This window comes from Monopterus albus, unplaced genomic scaffold (genome assembly GCF_001952655.1).
Source record: "Monopterus albus unplaced genomic scaffold, M_albus_1.0 scaffold18.1, whole genome shotgun sequence".
In the NCBI taxonomy this organism is placed as follows: Eukaryota; Metazoa; Chordata; class Actinopteri; order Synbranchiformes; family Synbranchidae; genus Monopterus; species Monopterus albus.
In genome coordinates this window covers 1,465,271-1,481,454 of record NW_018127898.1, presented here as the reverse complement: position 1 = coordinate 1,481,454, position 16,184 = coordinate 1,465,271, and the positions used below count along the sequence as shown (strand labels likewise).

The 16,184-nt window shown below is 40.1% G+C and overlaps 1 protein-coding gene across 5 annotated transcripts in view; it reads right to left on the bottom strand.

The window, feature by feature from the left end:
- Positions 1–321: 321 nt before the first annotated feature.
- The window catches only part of elmo2 (engulfment and cell motility 2), a 22,748-nt gene continuing 6,885 nt past the window's right edge, over positions 322–16,184 (bottom strand). For 2 of the 5 annotated variants that reach the window (XM_020592495.1, XM_020592496.1), the window contains exons 5-23: positions 15,136–15,208; positions 14,993–15,043; positions 13,793–13,962; positions 13,479–13,578; positions 12,837–12,988; positions 11,922–12,000; positions 9,952–9,987; positions 9,571–9,621; positions 8,685–8,807; positions 8,180–8,299; positions 7,954–8,058; positions 7,741–7,849; positions 7,421–7,557; positions 5,848–6,011; positions 4,872–4,984; positions 4,677–4,784; positions 4,436–4,518; positions 4,264–4,341; positions 322–2,962 (exon numbers count right to left, since the gene is read on the bottom strand). In XM_020592495.1, the coding sequence (XP_020448151.1) occupies positions 2,762–2,962; positions 4,264–4,341; positions 4,436–4,518; positions 4,677–4,784; positions 4,872–4,984; positions 5,848–6,011; positions 7,421–7,557; positions 7,741–7,849; positions 7,954–8,058; positions 8,180–8,299; positions 8,685–8,807; positions 9,571–9,621; positions 9,952–9,987; positions 11,922–12,000; positions 12,837–12,988; positions 13,479–13,578; positions 13,793–13,962; positions 14,993–15,043; positions 15,136–15,208 (2,053 nt within the window). In that variant the 3' untranslated portion in view covers positions 322–2,761. The remainder of the gene's footprint in view (positions 2,963–4,263; positions 4,342–4,435; positions 4,519–4,676; positions 4,785–4,871; positions 4,985–5,847; positions 6,012–7,420; positions 7,558–7,740; positions 7,850–7,953; positions 8,059–8,179; positions 8,300–8,684; positions 8,808–9,570; positions 9,622–9,951; positions 9,988–11,921; positions 12,001–12,836; positions 12,989–13,478; positions 13,579–13,792; positions 13,963–14,992; positions 15,044–15,135; positions 15,209–16,184) is intronic. The other 3 variants (XM_020592498.1, XM_020592499.1, XM_020592500.1) reach the window with 3 other exon arrangements.

Below are 16,184 nucleotides of genomic sequence, written 5' to 3'. Positions count from 1 at the left end.
TGAGAAGGAATCAGTCTAATAATCCATTTCATGACATATGGATCTGTAAAATATACCAATGACAAGGGCCATATGACTGCTTTTATCTTTGATATATTGGGCAGCTAATACTATCAATAATATTCTGAACAGGTTTTACTTGTAATTAAGCACTTTTACATTGTGTTTTACTTAGGAAATGGTCTGAATACTTTATTTTCAGATAAGGAACAAATGCTGATTTACGAACTCAGTCTTCACACTTTCAATGTATGTGCTTGAATCATTTACAGCCTCAGTCTTCAGTTTTTTAAGGTGCATACAAGCACATTATTTGCCAGTAGAAATGAGCTTTCAACAGTTAGACTTAGTATTTATTCACACAAAACATAATACACCTCCTTCAATAAGGCAACACAATACTATATATACATACGATGATCTATACGTAAACCATATTTAGATTTGTTGTTACTTCTCAACTAACAACATGTCATTCTTTACGATCAATAGCAAGCGTAAATAAATAGTTTAGCAAGCCATGTAAAAGAGTAACAGATGCAAAAAGTCATACTGTTAGTACATTCAGTGCAACAACCCTTTACTCGCTGTGGTATCTTGTGGTTACAGATTTATTTATTTATTTATTTAATTGTCTGTTTGCTGCAGCTGTGATTTTCTGAGAGCAGCAGGTGTTCAGTGACAACTGGGAGATAAATAACCCCTTTTAGCAGTTAAAACCTCCAACATCAGCTAAAAATGGAACAGTAATGCATTATTTGGAAAACAAAAAATCTCACATATTGCTTTTCACAAACAGCATAAACAGCAATGGCAATTTTTATTACAATAACAGTGACATCATCATTAGGTGCTGGAGTCAGTGTGGTTCCTAAATGACACGAGCTGCTCGTAGTATGAAAATGTGGTTGATACTTTTAAAAAATGTACTTCTTTTTTCAGCGTGAAACAACCTTCCACAGTAATGACCATGTTCAATGTACTGTACAAAGTGATGCACAGTGAAACTGTTAACATTAGTTCAATACCCATTCTCTTCACAGTTGATAGGATTCTACAGTCATTTACAAAAATATAATCTTTTCTGACAGAAGTAATTAGTAGCAGATTAGTTGACAGGACATTGACTAAAATGCACAAAAGGTTTAGAACCAATAACACCGGAAATCAGAAAATGACATCAACCATCAAGCAATAGTACTATAATTTATATCACTGTATACAAAGCACACGATACTGTATGCTCATATGATACATGAACAGTACTAAATGCTCCCAGTGCCCATTCAGCTATTTTTTTAGCTGCTTCAATTCATTTGAGTGCAGCGCTTCTGGCAGGTTAACTAAAACAATGGAGCTGCTCTTTTGTCCCTTTGAGGCCTGTTTTGGCTGTGCACAGTGCGATACAGAGTCAGAAGTCAGGGCTCAGACCTGACGATTCATTCAAACACCATGGGATGTCAAATACTGCTGTAAGTCTGCTTTAAACCAAACCCCCATATCACAGGAAAACACCACTGTAGCTTGTCATTGTAATATTTTCGAATATGGTAACACTTTATTTTAACAGTTAACTGGCCAATATGTTGAAAAAGCCCACATTTAAGTAAATATGCCAAAATTCACTGGCTGCTACTTCTCACATAAGACTTTCTACTGTTTATTTTTATTTTCTTATTAACAGAACACTAAGTGTCTTTCAGTTTTGGAACACTGGTCAAAAAACACAGGTAATTTAAATATGTTAAACTAGGCCCTAGGAAATGTGGCTTTTCAGTGTTCTGTTGATTAATTTGACTACTAGATTACCCTGTGATTCAAAAGATGAATCAATTAATATAGAAAATAAACACATGAACCTATATTTTAATTGAAAATAATTACTAGGAGTAACCGTATATTGTTCTGTCCCTGTTTGACAGACATGACGTGAGAAACAGGGATTTATCCGTGTACATTACCAGCTCCTGCCTGACATGTGCAGTCTGTTTTAGTCCTCTTTAACACTGACTTCTAGTACCACAGTTTGATTTCTAAGATGGTGAATGCTCAACTGCTTAGTAATAATGAGACAGCAAAGGGGAACAGGATGTTGAATTGATTAGGGAGAACGTTCTTTTATCAGCATCAACTATCTTTCCTATAGAAGTGACTTTGAGCAAGACATGGGCTGACATTTCAGGCTTGTGAGTGTGCTCCCCTCACTGTGATGGTTCACTGTCCCTCATGTCAAATCAAAGTAAACACAGGATTTTACTGTAAACTGGAGCGTAGCTGCTTCATTCTTTGTTACCATGGAGACCACAGGCATGGCTTGATTGATCAATAAAACCAATTTGACTAAAATACACTCAAGAAAAGAATCTGTACATCCTTTCACCTGCATTCACCATCAGGCACAGAACTTTTTTGACTCTACAGGAGAGTTTGTACCTTTAGAACAGGGAGCACATATAGAGATGTTGCCTGGAGACTGCACTGACAAACGAGATTCAATCACTGAATGTCTACCAGCTCCAGGACTACTGCGCTGTAATAGACCCTGATCTCTGACCTCCCAGTGAAGCTATAAACTCATTTCTCCTATTTGATGAACCATGAAGCCCCACGAACACGAATGGAGAGAAGTCTCCAGGAAATGTACAAAAAAAAAAAAGCAGCCTTCCCTTGTACACACATCTGCAGCGAAATTCATCAAAAGGTTGTGCATCATCATCCTTGACAAACACACATATGCATTGCAAACACACACACATACATCTCAGCTATAGTTGTAGGTGAAGTTATATGAGCTAGGCTCCTTCGGCACAGGGGGCGGGGCTTCTGGGATTGTGATGTTCTCAAGATCGAGGAGGCGGAGCTTCATCTCCATGCTGATGAGAGTATCTAGGTCACTGCGTGTCAGGTCACTGCCCATCTCTCTGCCCAGCAGCGCACACAGCCCATCGGTCCAAATGCAATACTGCTCCAGAAACATCACACACACATGCACGCACAGTGGAACATGCATGAAGGCTGAGAAGTGTCAAGCAGTACAGTGTATTGTGCTATGTAAGGAAAACCCAACAAGATTTCTGGGCATTCAGATTCATGCAAATATAATGTGTTTTCCCAATTAATACTAGCTTCAACATGCTGTGTTTAATCGGTATTAATAGCTTTTTGGCCACTGACTGGCAGCAGAACAAGCTGTAGACAACATTAACACTTTATCGCCTAATGATGCTGACATGGCAAATGTGTTAGCAAACCCATAACGACATTATCATTCATTTGGAGCAGCATTTCCACTAGGGCTGCAGCAACTAATCGATAAATTTGATTTTAAAAAATCTATAATAAAAATGGTTGGCAGCAAATGTAATTATCGTTTAGTTCGGTCTATTCACGTAGCTGTGAGGGGCAACTGGGGCAGCGACTGGCGTCTACATCAGTGAGGTGTATCAAACGTTTGAAAAACGGCCGAAGTGGTGGATAGTAGTCACCATGGCTACAGCAGAGTCGTTTGACGTTTGGGAGCACTTTTACAATCAGAAAGAAGGCTGTCTGGCGCCAAATATGCAAAATGTATCTGTAGTGGCAGGGGAGCATGACGCTAATGAAACAGCACCTAAGTAAAAGACAAGATGGAGTTACAGAAGAAGGGGAGGTTGGAACTAAGTCATTAACTTTAGTTAATAATGTAAGAAAATATGAAACTCAAATTATAATGTACCTGATAAGTTACATTACTGTTACGTAGGCTACATTCTGATGCTAATTATAAAATATAACAGTGGGTTGTGTAATGTAGGCTGCTAAAAACGTTTTGTGTTCCCTAAACTGCCAAGTGTTACACCAATCAGCCACAACACTAAAACCACCAGGTAGTTTTAATGTTGTGGTGGACGGGGGGTGAGCATGGGCACTCTGAACAACCTGTGGCTATGCAGCCAGCTGTGATGCACTGTGTTCTGACATATGTCAATCAAGGCCAGTGTTACATTTTCCAAGACTGAGACAAAAAAGTAAAGTTGTGAGCCATAAAAGCAAAGCCATAGAGCTGCAGAGGACAATTCTTTGTGGGTGTGTCACTACAGATGACACTTTCCACATTACTCATGGTAACCTGACCCACTGTTAATATAAAAATATTGATTAGTACAGCTTTAAGCCTCACTTGCTGTCCTTACAAAGAGTTTAATACTTCCTGCCAAACAATCACATCAGACATTTGCTGTGACCATGGTACAACAGAACAGAACACAGTTATGAGCAGCTTACCTCATACTTGTTGGGTGCAACAAAATTGAGTGTCTCATCGGGATCATAGAGGACTGAGAAAGCTAACTCCAGCACTTCCTGGGAGAATAAAATAGGTCAAAGAACACACCGAGTGAAACGAAGGCATGAGAGAACAGCTCATATACAGTATGTGACAATAAAATGATACTACCTTGTTTTGTTTCAGAGCACTTTTCTCTTTCATATGAGGGCAGTCCTTCCCTGTCACCACAGACTTAATATCTGAGACAGGGACTACAGGGTATAAAACAGAAGCATACACATAAACAAGAAAGTTTAGTGAGGTCACTGACACCCTATGGTCTGCTAGTGAAGGTGTTATTGTGTTATGAAAAGTTTATTAGTTGGGACATGGAACAACTTGGCAAATTAAAGGTTTCAACGTGTCTTACTCTTGTCACTGAGAAGCTCAAAGGGCACTTCACCCTGAGGTGACTCATCAAGGTCCCCATAGTGCAGCACTTTGTGATTCAGTGAGAGTCTGCAGAACCAAAACTTCTCTATAAAAGAGCCAGGGAGCAAAATCAAGAGCAGCACTGCTCCTCCAGCAGGAAAAGGCAACCTGATTGTACTGATAATGTATGTACCTTGCCTTCTGCGGTTCCCCAGTTTGCGGAAGCAGCTTCCCTCACACAGCCGGTTGAGTCGCTGTTGCTTGATGAGCTCCAAAATTTCAGGCTGAATTCTCTCCCGCAGCTCACTGCCACACAAACGCAGCATGAGCGACAGGCACAAACTCAAGTGCACACAAACTCTACTGTTTACTGTTGTAGGGGCAGAGCTGGATGGGGATTTGAGATTTGAGCAGTGACACAGCCTGTCACTAAGAGAAGGGTAAAAGGCTGAAATGATAATGCTAAGCGAGGTCATTCTGTCAAAAAGTGCATCGCTGAAGACTGTATGAAAGTCTGAAAATGACAGAAACAAGAATGACAAAACTACAGATGCCCCAGTCCGATGCCAAGTATCAGTATTGATACTGATCCAGGCATTATTCCCAGGACTGGTATCAGCCAGAATAAAGCCGATCCTTAATTCCTGTATTTGAGCAAACTCAGGTGTGTTTTTGAGACGCGAGTGTCACACAGCTGGAAATTCAAGGGGAATTCAGGTATCCAGTAGCAACAGCAATGATTACCAAAATCACAGCACCCAAAGTAAATAAAAGTACAAAAGTGTAAGACTAAAATACAAGGGTAAAAAGTATAAAAAATACAAGAAACATAGGGATACAAAGTAGTAGTTAATATCTGTCCTGTAACGAATCTGTAGTTCAGAGAGTGCGTTGTCCATCTCCCAGTTATTCTTTTATTCATTCAATAATTTAAGCTAATAAACTTAATATTTTGGAACCAGGACGCTCCTGAATATATTGAAATTTATTTCAATATGTCTGATATTTAATTAATTGTTAGGCTATTTTAGGTAAATACAGCTTAAGTATGGGATCTGAGTCAGCATTGGCAGATGCTTCAGGAACTGGATCCGCATCGGAGCCAGAAAAACTGGATTGGGACATCCCTACTTAAAACTATAACAGTTCAAGCAAACACACAGACGTACATGATCGGGGGAGACTGGAAGTCATCCTGGCTCATTCTCTCTGACTGCCGCAGACGCAGGATTTCTGAATAATTGAGGCCTCGCAGTTTATTCTTCAGCTGGTCTAAAGATGACGGCTTCATCGCCAGAGCCCTGGTGATCTGCTCACGGACCACCTGCATTACCTGTGCAGGGTTAACACACGCACACATGTACAGGATGAGTGAGGAAAAGTAGAATACAAAATTCATCAGACTTCATAAATATTGAAAAGTGATGGATGATGATGTGCAGTATGGTGTTCTCATCAGCTGGGTGAGATATTCCTGACACTTGTAAAGCTTTCATATCTAACTGCATTGATTTTTGGTGAGCCATGAATATTCGCAGAACCATTATTTTCCCATTTAGAAACTCACTCTGCTGGCAGACATCTTTTACAATCCAACGGCATCAAGATTTAAAATATACTCTAAATGGTCTCAGTCTATTTTCTTCTTCATTTCACTGACTGCCTAGATAAGAAGTGATTCATTTAAGTGTTTTCATCTGGACAAATTGTTTTCAATTGAGATAAACATGAATATAATTGTCATGCATTTTTTAATAACCCCAAAAGAAGCAGGAACAGCTACAGTAGTTATAAATGCGTGTAAGTGTGAAGGCTGACATGGCTCACATTTATACCGAGCAAACCTCATCTGGGCTGATGGTGGGCATTTGATTGTGAGGGTCAACCACTGGAAACAACCTGCTGTAGCTGTCTTTTCCAGCTAAATGACAAGTCAAATGGTTCATGTCCTATGACATCTTTTAAGTGTTTGCTTTTCACTCAAAGTTACTTGGCTAGCGGTACGATGCCATTCAGACTGACTTTTACTGGAACTATTGAAATACACCCTGTTTTACTGGGTGTACTGTTTAATTTTAACAAGACTAAAAGTCGTGCTAGCGGCAGCCACCATGCTAACAGCACTGCGAGGCTGTTTTAGCCTCAGCAGGATTATGAGCTCAATGCTAGCGTCAGCATGCTAACACGCTCACTGTGACAGTAACAAGTTGGTGTTCGGAAGGTTTAATGTGCAGATCAACATGTTAGCATGGTAAATTTTGCTAATTACCAGGGAATGTAATCAACTGAGTCTCATGCTGTACCTGAAATTTGTCTGACAATTCTGGCACTGGCTTTTAACAACAAATCATATTGCATCTCTGGTTAAATATTGTTGTAGCTGTCTTCATTGTAAATCGCTGTTTTATTCCCATATTGGATGTTTATGTTCTTCTGGGTTCATGCCAGTCACATGATAGAACGTCACCAACACACCTACTAGCTCGGTGTGAATACTCCTGAATATATGCAGCTGTTTTCTCACATGGGCTCACTCGGACATTACACAGACTTTGTACTAGGGAGACGGCGGGGTAAAGTCCGCTGAATGTCTGGGTCAGCTGACTCAGACATTTGCATTCTCATATACAGCTCCTCCGGGTAATGTATAGATAATTTCACAGTTCCAGTGTTCATGTCTGAAAATGGGCTTTTGGATGTGAGTGTATTAAAGATGACTGTGAGGGTGCTTTAATACCAGACCTTGTTGAAGTCCTCAGCTGTGGCTCTCATCTCTTTCCAGGTTTTATTAAGCAGCTGAATGCACACACAGAAGAACTCCTCCCATGCACGGTCATGGGTAAAGAACATGGGATGGTAGTCATTGCAGCCCTCATTAGCTAACAAAAGAAAACATTTTAACTGTAAAATAGATTGGATGAACTGGTGTGAGCAAAGCATCCTCTCACACACCAAGTACCACACCACAGTTATTGGCTTTATCCCATTTTAGAGACATTTCAAGATAAAAGATTGATTAAAGTACAACAGCTACACTTCTTGTAAAATGCAGATCTACTTACGCAATTCTCCAACCTGAAGTATCTCGCACAACATTCGAGTAAGCTCAATGGCACATCGACCAAAGGGACACTCGTGCTTGTCCTCTCGGCTGCTGTTCTCCAGGACGATCTGTTATGAGTGAGCAGACAAGTTAGCACGATAAATTAGGAGCGTGTAGCTGACTTTTTACTGTGAGTGAACTGAACAAAGTCATGTCTGAGGCCAAAACTAACCCGGATGTATGTGTCCTGGTGAACCTTGGCAAGGTATAGCATGTTGTCCAGAGCCAGCATCCCTGGAGGAGTCTGGGTGAAATCCATGGCTGGGTTGACATGGTTCTGCATTTGAAACATAAACAATGTGAACAAGCAAACAATCAAGTGACTTGAAGACAATTTAACTGCTGTGAATTACAACTTTTACATCCAGAAGACACTGATTTTTGGACTGGAGACTCACAGTGAAACCTAACATCTTGTAGTCCTTGGTGTACATGGCCTTTCTCTTCTCCGTACCAGTGGGGTCATTGTCCCCATCGAAGGCAATCCTGCGCAGCTCAAAAATGATGTCTCTCTGGGCCTGAGCCACAAAGACAACATGCGTGTGTTGAGCTCCTGTATGTGGTACTTTTAAAAAATTGTGTTAGATGCACAGCATGTGCAGCTTGAGCATACAGGCTCAACGACCACATCTACACTGTAAATGAGCACAGACAAAACAAGCAGGACAATATACATTTTCACATATTGTGTAAACTAAACTGAAAGATTGTCTCTGATTGTTACTTTTTTTTTCAGGATCCACACTATCACTGTTCAATCAACCATGTTGTTCATTTGAACATACCACTGATGATTGTTTATATTTTAAAACCTTTTACAGTCAAGCCTGTTTGCAGGAACCAGGATTAACAGGATTAAGTAGCATTATGAAAATAAAACCAAGTCATTATTTAAATCTTTACCTGATCATTAGGATCCATTTTGGTCATCATTCGTTCTTCCAAAAGGTTAAAGGTCAGTACCTGCAGCACATACAACTGATGTGCCATTTCTGCTTTGATTGGTCGATTTCCTCTTATAACATGCTGGAAAAGAAGAAGTTTGACTTAGGAGCAGAGCCTCTACATAGGCTGCGATTTGTGCACAAACAACAACACAATGAATCACACACAAAACAAACATAAAATTAAAAAATTGTCATTTGAAGACAAGCTGAGACGTATGTGCTGGAAAACTGCATGAAAATTCAAGACAGGTATGCCTTTTTTATAGACTGATTGCGTTTTTATGCTTAATGTTTGCAGCAATGATCAAATGCAAAAAAATTCATTCATGTAAATAACCTGGCCTTATAACAGGTGACCAAGCAGACACTGTGAACATCCATCAGGTAACTAAGTCTTGCCAAACAGTTCACAGACTTGCAATTTTCAATTCCATCAGAGCATGCAGTGCTGGAGCAGGTCCAGGGTGTCTCTTTGCTCCAGGAAGCAGGAGTGCAGCGACTCCTCACTGATATTTGCAGCCAGTTCATTCAAGCACTTCCAGAGCAGTCGGTGCCAAAAGGAATCATTTTCAGAGCAGACTTTGTTCCAGTTCATGGACTCCATGCCATATCACATTTGCTGGTTCTGTGTAACAGCTCCCCAAGTGAGCTTGTTTCCACTTTCTGAACTGTTTGTCTAAGGCATGAAACCTACAGCCCACAAATACAGGATAGTCTCAAAGAGGATAGTAACTACTTTGAAACACAATCTCTGGAAACTGCTAAAATCTTGTGTTCACACCTGGATATTTCATAACCATATGAAAGCCTAACGGCCAGCTAGTTTCAGACTTGATACTCACATTGAGGATGATGGATCGCAGGTGTTTCTGGGCCAGAGTGCTTGCCATTTCCTGAATGCAAGAGAAATAACAGTCCAACATACAGCTCAGATGATGGAAGCTGCTTTACTGCACAGTAAAGTGGCACATAAACATTGACATTTACAGAAACCGGGAATTTTAAACAATTAATTAAACACTCTGAAGCTACATTTCTATCACATTTACCTATCACACAGTCTGTAAAACATGACAATCTGTCACCAGGGTCTGTCTGCTGCTGCAGCAAGCTATTATTCAATCTTATTTTGCATGGATTGTGCAGCAGCTTTTCATGACACAGAGAGAGAAGGGCTGTGGGATGAAGAGGATGGTATGAGATGCTGAGGGATGTGTACTCACAGTGAGCTGCTGCTCCAGCGGGTTAGTATAGTCCTCCTACGGGTTGAAGGGAAGGAGGAGGGACGTGGGTGTAACAGTAATGGAAACAAAGAGTACGACACACATGGACCATGAGATGCAGGGGTACATCATCAGCCCAGCATGCAATGGAATAAGAACATGAAACAGCATCATGTCAAAACAGAACATCAAGCAGTCACGACATATAGCTGTATAAAAGAACCTCATGCCTTACATATTTGACGACCAAACATTTATTGGTTTAACCAGTTGGTTTTGAAAGGATTTCACGAAACCTAAGAGCTATAACACTGTATCAACCCACAGAGTAACATTTATGCAGGACAATCACTGTGCCGTCCTGCTAGCTCCCTTAGCAAAGATGTTTATCATCTTCTTCACTGTTAAAAAAAAAAAGGTCCAATAATGAGTAAAGACACCAGAACCGGAGTGACAACCCAGTTATGATGATATGGTGTATTGCTGCAGGAGTTTTCAACAAGTTACTTTAAGCAAAACATCAAAACCTGCGTAAGTGTGAAGAAAAATATCCCTAACTACAAATATTATAAAGTAACTCCACTGTAATGTACTTAATGAGCTGTAAACTCATATTTAAAACTGTTAGTAATTAATTCAGAAGTGGCAACCAGATACAGTCTATGTCCTGTATGTGTCTCTGTTGTAATATCTCACTAGAACTGACTCAAGTCTGCCCCCCAGTGGTCAGTAACGGCGGGTGAAGACACACCACCATCCATCCAACATGGACAGCAGATACTGATAAAACATCTCACCAAAGTGTATATGCACTTATAGGCCTAACTAACAATGACACAATACAAAAATGGCTATTTACTTTATTACTGGATTTGAAGTGCTACAATTAGGCAAAAAAAAAAATCTATAATGTAAGATCAAGATCTAAAAATTTTTTTAGTTATAAATACCTGAAATTCTTGAGGTTCTACTATATAATGTTTTATCCTTCCTATTTTTCTCCAATTAAATTCTGAAGCTATTTTGTCCAGCACAGTGGCTTTAATACTAAATCAGTGTCGAAAGTGTTGTTCAGTTGTGAAAATAAGACATTATACTATTTTAGATGAGTATTAACTGACAAATCACAGTTAGGTACAACGAGGAGAATCATATCTCACACACACACATAAGGACAAGACAGTGTATAAAACAGAATTAAACACTGCAGTATGCTCGTCCACTATGTGATCTAGGAAAACATGATCATTGTAGAGTGAGCAGAGCACAGGACAGTGACACAGTGATCAGTAACATACTGGAGAGATATCCAAAGCAGCACTCCTCCTTTAGTTGGTGCACATTTGTCTGTGCTTCAAAGATATTTCAGATTCAGAGTACATCTGTTTGGATTGTCCCTGTCAGATCCTGTTAAATCAAACTGAATTTAATGTCATATTTTAGTGTATTTGTGTGGATTTCTCTCATTATCTGTCTTTCACTTTAACAGAAAATAATTATTTTCATTAAGTTTATTCTAAAAATAAATCCCTAATTACCACACTCTGCTTGGATGCTTTGTCTCTCTGACACAAACAATCATCCTTCACTTAACAGCAGCTATTCTGAAATAACTGCAGTATAACAAATGTGCAAACTTCAAAAGAAGGTGAGTGCTATTTTGAGTTAGTGTGTCATTACAGCAATGACTGTCAGACAGAATTCACACCATGACAGCTGGCGGACAGACGTCTATTCATGAGATTAGTCTTAACTAACTTACTGCTGCAAACATTAGCAGCCAGGGTGAGGTGACCCCTGATATCTACAAACATATGACTAGTATGACTAAATGTCTATTATGCATAGGTGTTTTTTTAAAGCATAATATGAGGGTGGAACATTATCTGTAGTCCATTTATGTCTATATCTATAATATGTATGCAGTCCATTTTCTCTAATACGCCACACAGTGTGTACTGTTCACAGACCTGCCGTCGGTCTTCTGGTGCCTTCAGGAAAAGAGCATTGATGAGGGCGATGGCGTATGTCTGGATCTCCTGGTTTGACCTGAAGAATTATCCAGCGTCGTAACAACCAGTTAGAAGCAGCTTGCTCCATAAATCTCCATACAGAGCACAAACTACGGGCTAACAACTAGGCTAAATTACCATAAATTTTACTTTCATCACTATCGCTAACACCTGAGGTGGGTACCAAATTTTTAAAAGCCACTTTTACACACTATCAGTTTTGAATAACTGTTATTCATAATTCTGCTTTAACTAAGAGCATCTGGGAAATATTAAAAAGGACACTGGCAACGTCTTCATTCCCATAAAAAGACCAAAACCATCAATGACTTGATCCTACTAACAAGTACCGCCTGAGTAGCTAAAACATAACATGACTTATTTTTCTGTGCTCTAGAGCCCCAGAGTTGTCCATAAACTGCTGAATACATATCAGCGATCCACCCTGTGGCACTGGGTGACATGCACCATCATGATTAAGATGGCCATTCTGTTTTGTTTTTAAACACAGTCCCGCTGCTGTAAAGACATACTAGAGAAGCTAATGTGTATTAATCCGGTGTTGGAGGTAGTCCCCAACAAGTGCAAGAGCAACATCTGCTAAAACCTACAGTGCCCAGATGTTGAAATTACATACCCTAAATGTAAATGTGCCAGTTGTTTGAGATTTGCATTTTCAATAGGAATCAGTAGACTTAGGGCTGAGGGTCACAGACAGATAGGAGAAGTACAAAAGTACTGAGAGATGTACTAACACATTGTTGGGTTTGGTCTTTTTACAAGATCAGTTGACAACAGGAAAAGTAAAAAATAACACCAGTCATCTCATCATATCAGAGCGCGGAAAGCCCCTGTGCATGTGTGCGTGCTCACACTTGCAGGTGCCCGATGAGCTGTCCCACGGTGATTTCCTGGGCCACTCGATGGTAGAGGCTGTGGCTGTTAAGCACCATGCTCTCGAGAATGGCTAGTGAACGCTGCAGGATGGACACATCCACCATCGGCTGGTTGACGTAGGCCGCAATCTGAGCGAACATAGAAAGAACTCTGAATCTTTAACATGTCATTACTGCACTTTTGAGTTCATTCAACTGGCTTGAAAATGTTTCTGTCCACCGAATATAAGCCTGTAACCCATAAAGGTTAAAAAGTTAAAAGATGGAAAACAAGTACAGTCTCTTTTCCTAAAGAAAAAGTACATTTATCTGTAAAAGAAAACTAAATGAAGAGGTCAGCAAGTTTCCCCTGAGTGACTGTCAAGGCCACAGTTAAGTTTTCAGATGAAAACCAGCCACATACACACCGAAGAAGCTCCAGATAATGCGAGGAGTTGCTAGGCAACAACACCCACTCACTTCTGGCAAGTAGGAAGAAAGGAAGGTCAAGCAATTAAATAAAAGTGTGTGAAAGAAAAGGATTAAAACCTTGAAATTTCAAACTGTAGAAATTTGTCCAATGGGGTTTCTATGAAATTCTAATGTGTCAGATGAATTGTTCTTTTGTTGGATGAGGTACCTGTTTGATGAAGGAGAGCGAGATAAGGTCCCACGACACAATACCATGATCCATTAGCTCCAGGAAGGCAGTGAGAGTGAAGGCCAGCATTTCACCAAAGCTTAAGGAAATAATGAGCGGTCAGTATCGGCCTAAAATAATACATGTATAAACAAGTAAAATCATGGCAGATTTTACACTGGGCTCAACATAAACTTCACTACTTCCAATGTAAACAAAAGTTTGGTCAGTCTTAGAGCATGCAACTTCTACACTGAAAATACACTGCAATATGCAAAGTATTACAGCTGTCATGAAGCAAAAAAGGCACTCACTGGGTTCCACTCTCTGCAAGACGAGCCAGGGTCCCAATGCCTTCCATATTGATGAACTCTGTGGCAAAGGTTGGGTCTGCAGACAGCTTGGCAAGCTCTTTGAGAGCTTCAAGACGAGCATCGATACCGTGAGACTGGATCCTCTCCAGGAGCTGACGAGCAGCACGGGCCTGTCAGCCCCAAAGCACATCACTTCCATTATAAGTTTAACTCACAGTCAGTGAACGCTGATTTTAAGGCTATGCCTCAGGTCAAGGGTACATGTTAAAGGCTTGTTGGTGCATTTGTACACTGATGTATTGTCTCCCTATGCTTTCACTGATAAATAACTATAATGTCTACGTGCTAACTGTCCATCATATGAGCTATTGAAAAATTACAGCCTGTTCTGTATGCTGTATTATCACTCAACAAGGTGTGCCAGAGCTCTTTTTGCCTTTCACAATTTTTTTTGACTAGTCTATGAAGAGAAGCACATACTGTATGATACAATTCATGTAATGACTCTGAGTCTGAAGAGTCATTACACTTTCAACTCAACATGGTTTTTGAACATATGGTATAACTGGACCTGCTTTTTGTCTGAAATATGTTTTGTTTAGACAAATACAAAAAGCTAGAGAGCTTCAAAATAAGAACTAGTGGGTTCCATTTTTGCACAGAGCATAAAACCACTACTTCACCACCATGACAGGCCAAAGCTGAACCAGGAAGTCGGGGTATGATATGTTTGGTGCCCCGCCTGACTTCTTTTTACCACATTCCTAATTCTCAGTAATGTACTTGATGAGTACAGTGTTACTGGTAACAACAGCGATGGCAATGCTTTGGTATAACCTTTAGTATTTTGGTGTCGGGAGGCATGAGGTGCACCCACAATGCACTTGAAAGCATGGTGGGATTAAAATAAATTATCATACATTATTATTAAATGAGTTAGAGGCTGTTGCTACCAGCCATGACAAATCACCTCAGCTCGTCTCATCCTTTCATAAGCAATGCTCTCTCTCCGTGATGTACTGAGGAGTACAGATCAAACTGTGCTAAAGGAACCGTGCAAGGTCCTAGCTGAATTCAGTTGGAAAGGCACAAACATCTGACATGGACCTAGGCTAAAGTAAGGTCCGGTGATATTCATGTGTGCACAATGTCCGCAATAAAAAACACAAATGAAAAGGAATATGAACTAAGATGACTCACAGGTGAAATGGCTAATCGAAGGATGGTCCCGTTTTTAATCTCACCACGGCTCTACAAGGTAACAAAGAAGGCATTTTGTTACAAGTACAACAGTGATTACCAAAGTCATCAACACTAGGTCAGGTAGAGGACAGTGGGCTCACCTGCTCCGTGATATAAAGCTGAGGGCCGTCAGCATAACGCAGGGCAAACTGCTCAGAGCCTGACAACGACCAGCTGAGCATAAGGACAGAGAGAAAAAAGTTAAACTCACTGTAAGTATTAGACACCTGCCACAATACAGTTATGTCATAATGCAATACTCTCTAGTATGCATGAGCAATAGGTTGCTGAAAGTGAGCGTGCCCCCTCCAGCAGTTCTATTTACACAAGTGTCAAACTGAGAGATTGTGGAGGAGAATAACTCAGTGGGTGTTAACACTAAAGTGCAAAGAATTTTCAGTTTCAAATGGGAAGGGAGGCAGTGGGCAGATACAGCACAGCCAAGAGGTGGACGGGTGAGAGAAAAAAGTGTAATATTCATCACGAAAATACAAGTGAAAAGAGCAAATATAAAACACAAAGACAACAGTGAAGCCCAAAACCACAGGTTAAAACATAAAAAAAGAAGAAATGATAACAGAAAGAAAGCAAAAACAAAGTATAAGTGTGGTTATGTAAGGTTTCAACAGTCAGAGCTTATCTCAGTGAGTGAACCACTAAGGTGCAGTGATAAAACTGCAACAACTGTGAATGTACCAGGCATCACAAGTTTAACAGCCACCATTACGATTTTGTACTTTTTTTGTCTTATTTTTTTTTCAAAGTACCACACTTAAAACAAAAATGAGGGCAGGTATCAGGCAACTTAAGTCATTAATTCACATAACTCTCAGTCATGTTGCCAGACCAGGGCCAGCAGGTTAGCCTCAAGACAACGGGGCTATTGTTACTGGATGCAGATCTGATCTGAGTCACCTTGAGTGCAGTGACGTGCGGTGAGGTTGACAGCTGGTGAGGCACTAACTCTTTTACAGTCAGATTTACAAATACAAATTGTCTGTTAACAGACAATGCGTTATGTTTTATATCTCATATCAGCATTCTTCACACAAACGTGACCCATATTTAATTTGAGGTTAAAATTTATTCCAGTTGAGCTTATTTCTAACTAGAAATAATAAAAGTTTATGGTCTTACCTTTACTTGTACA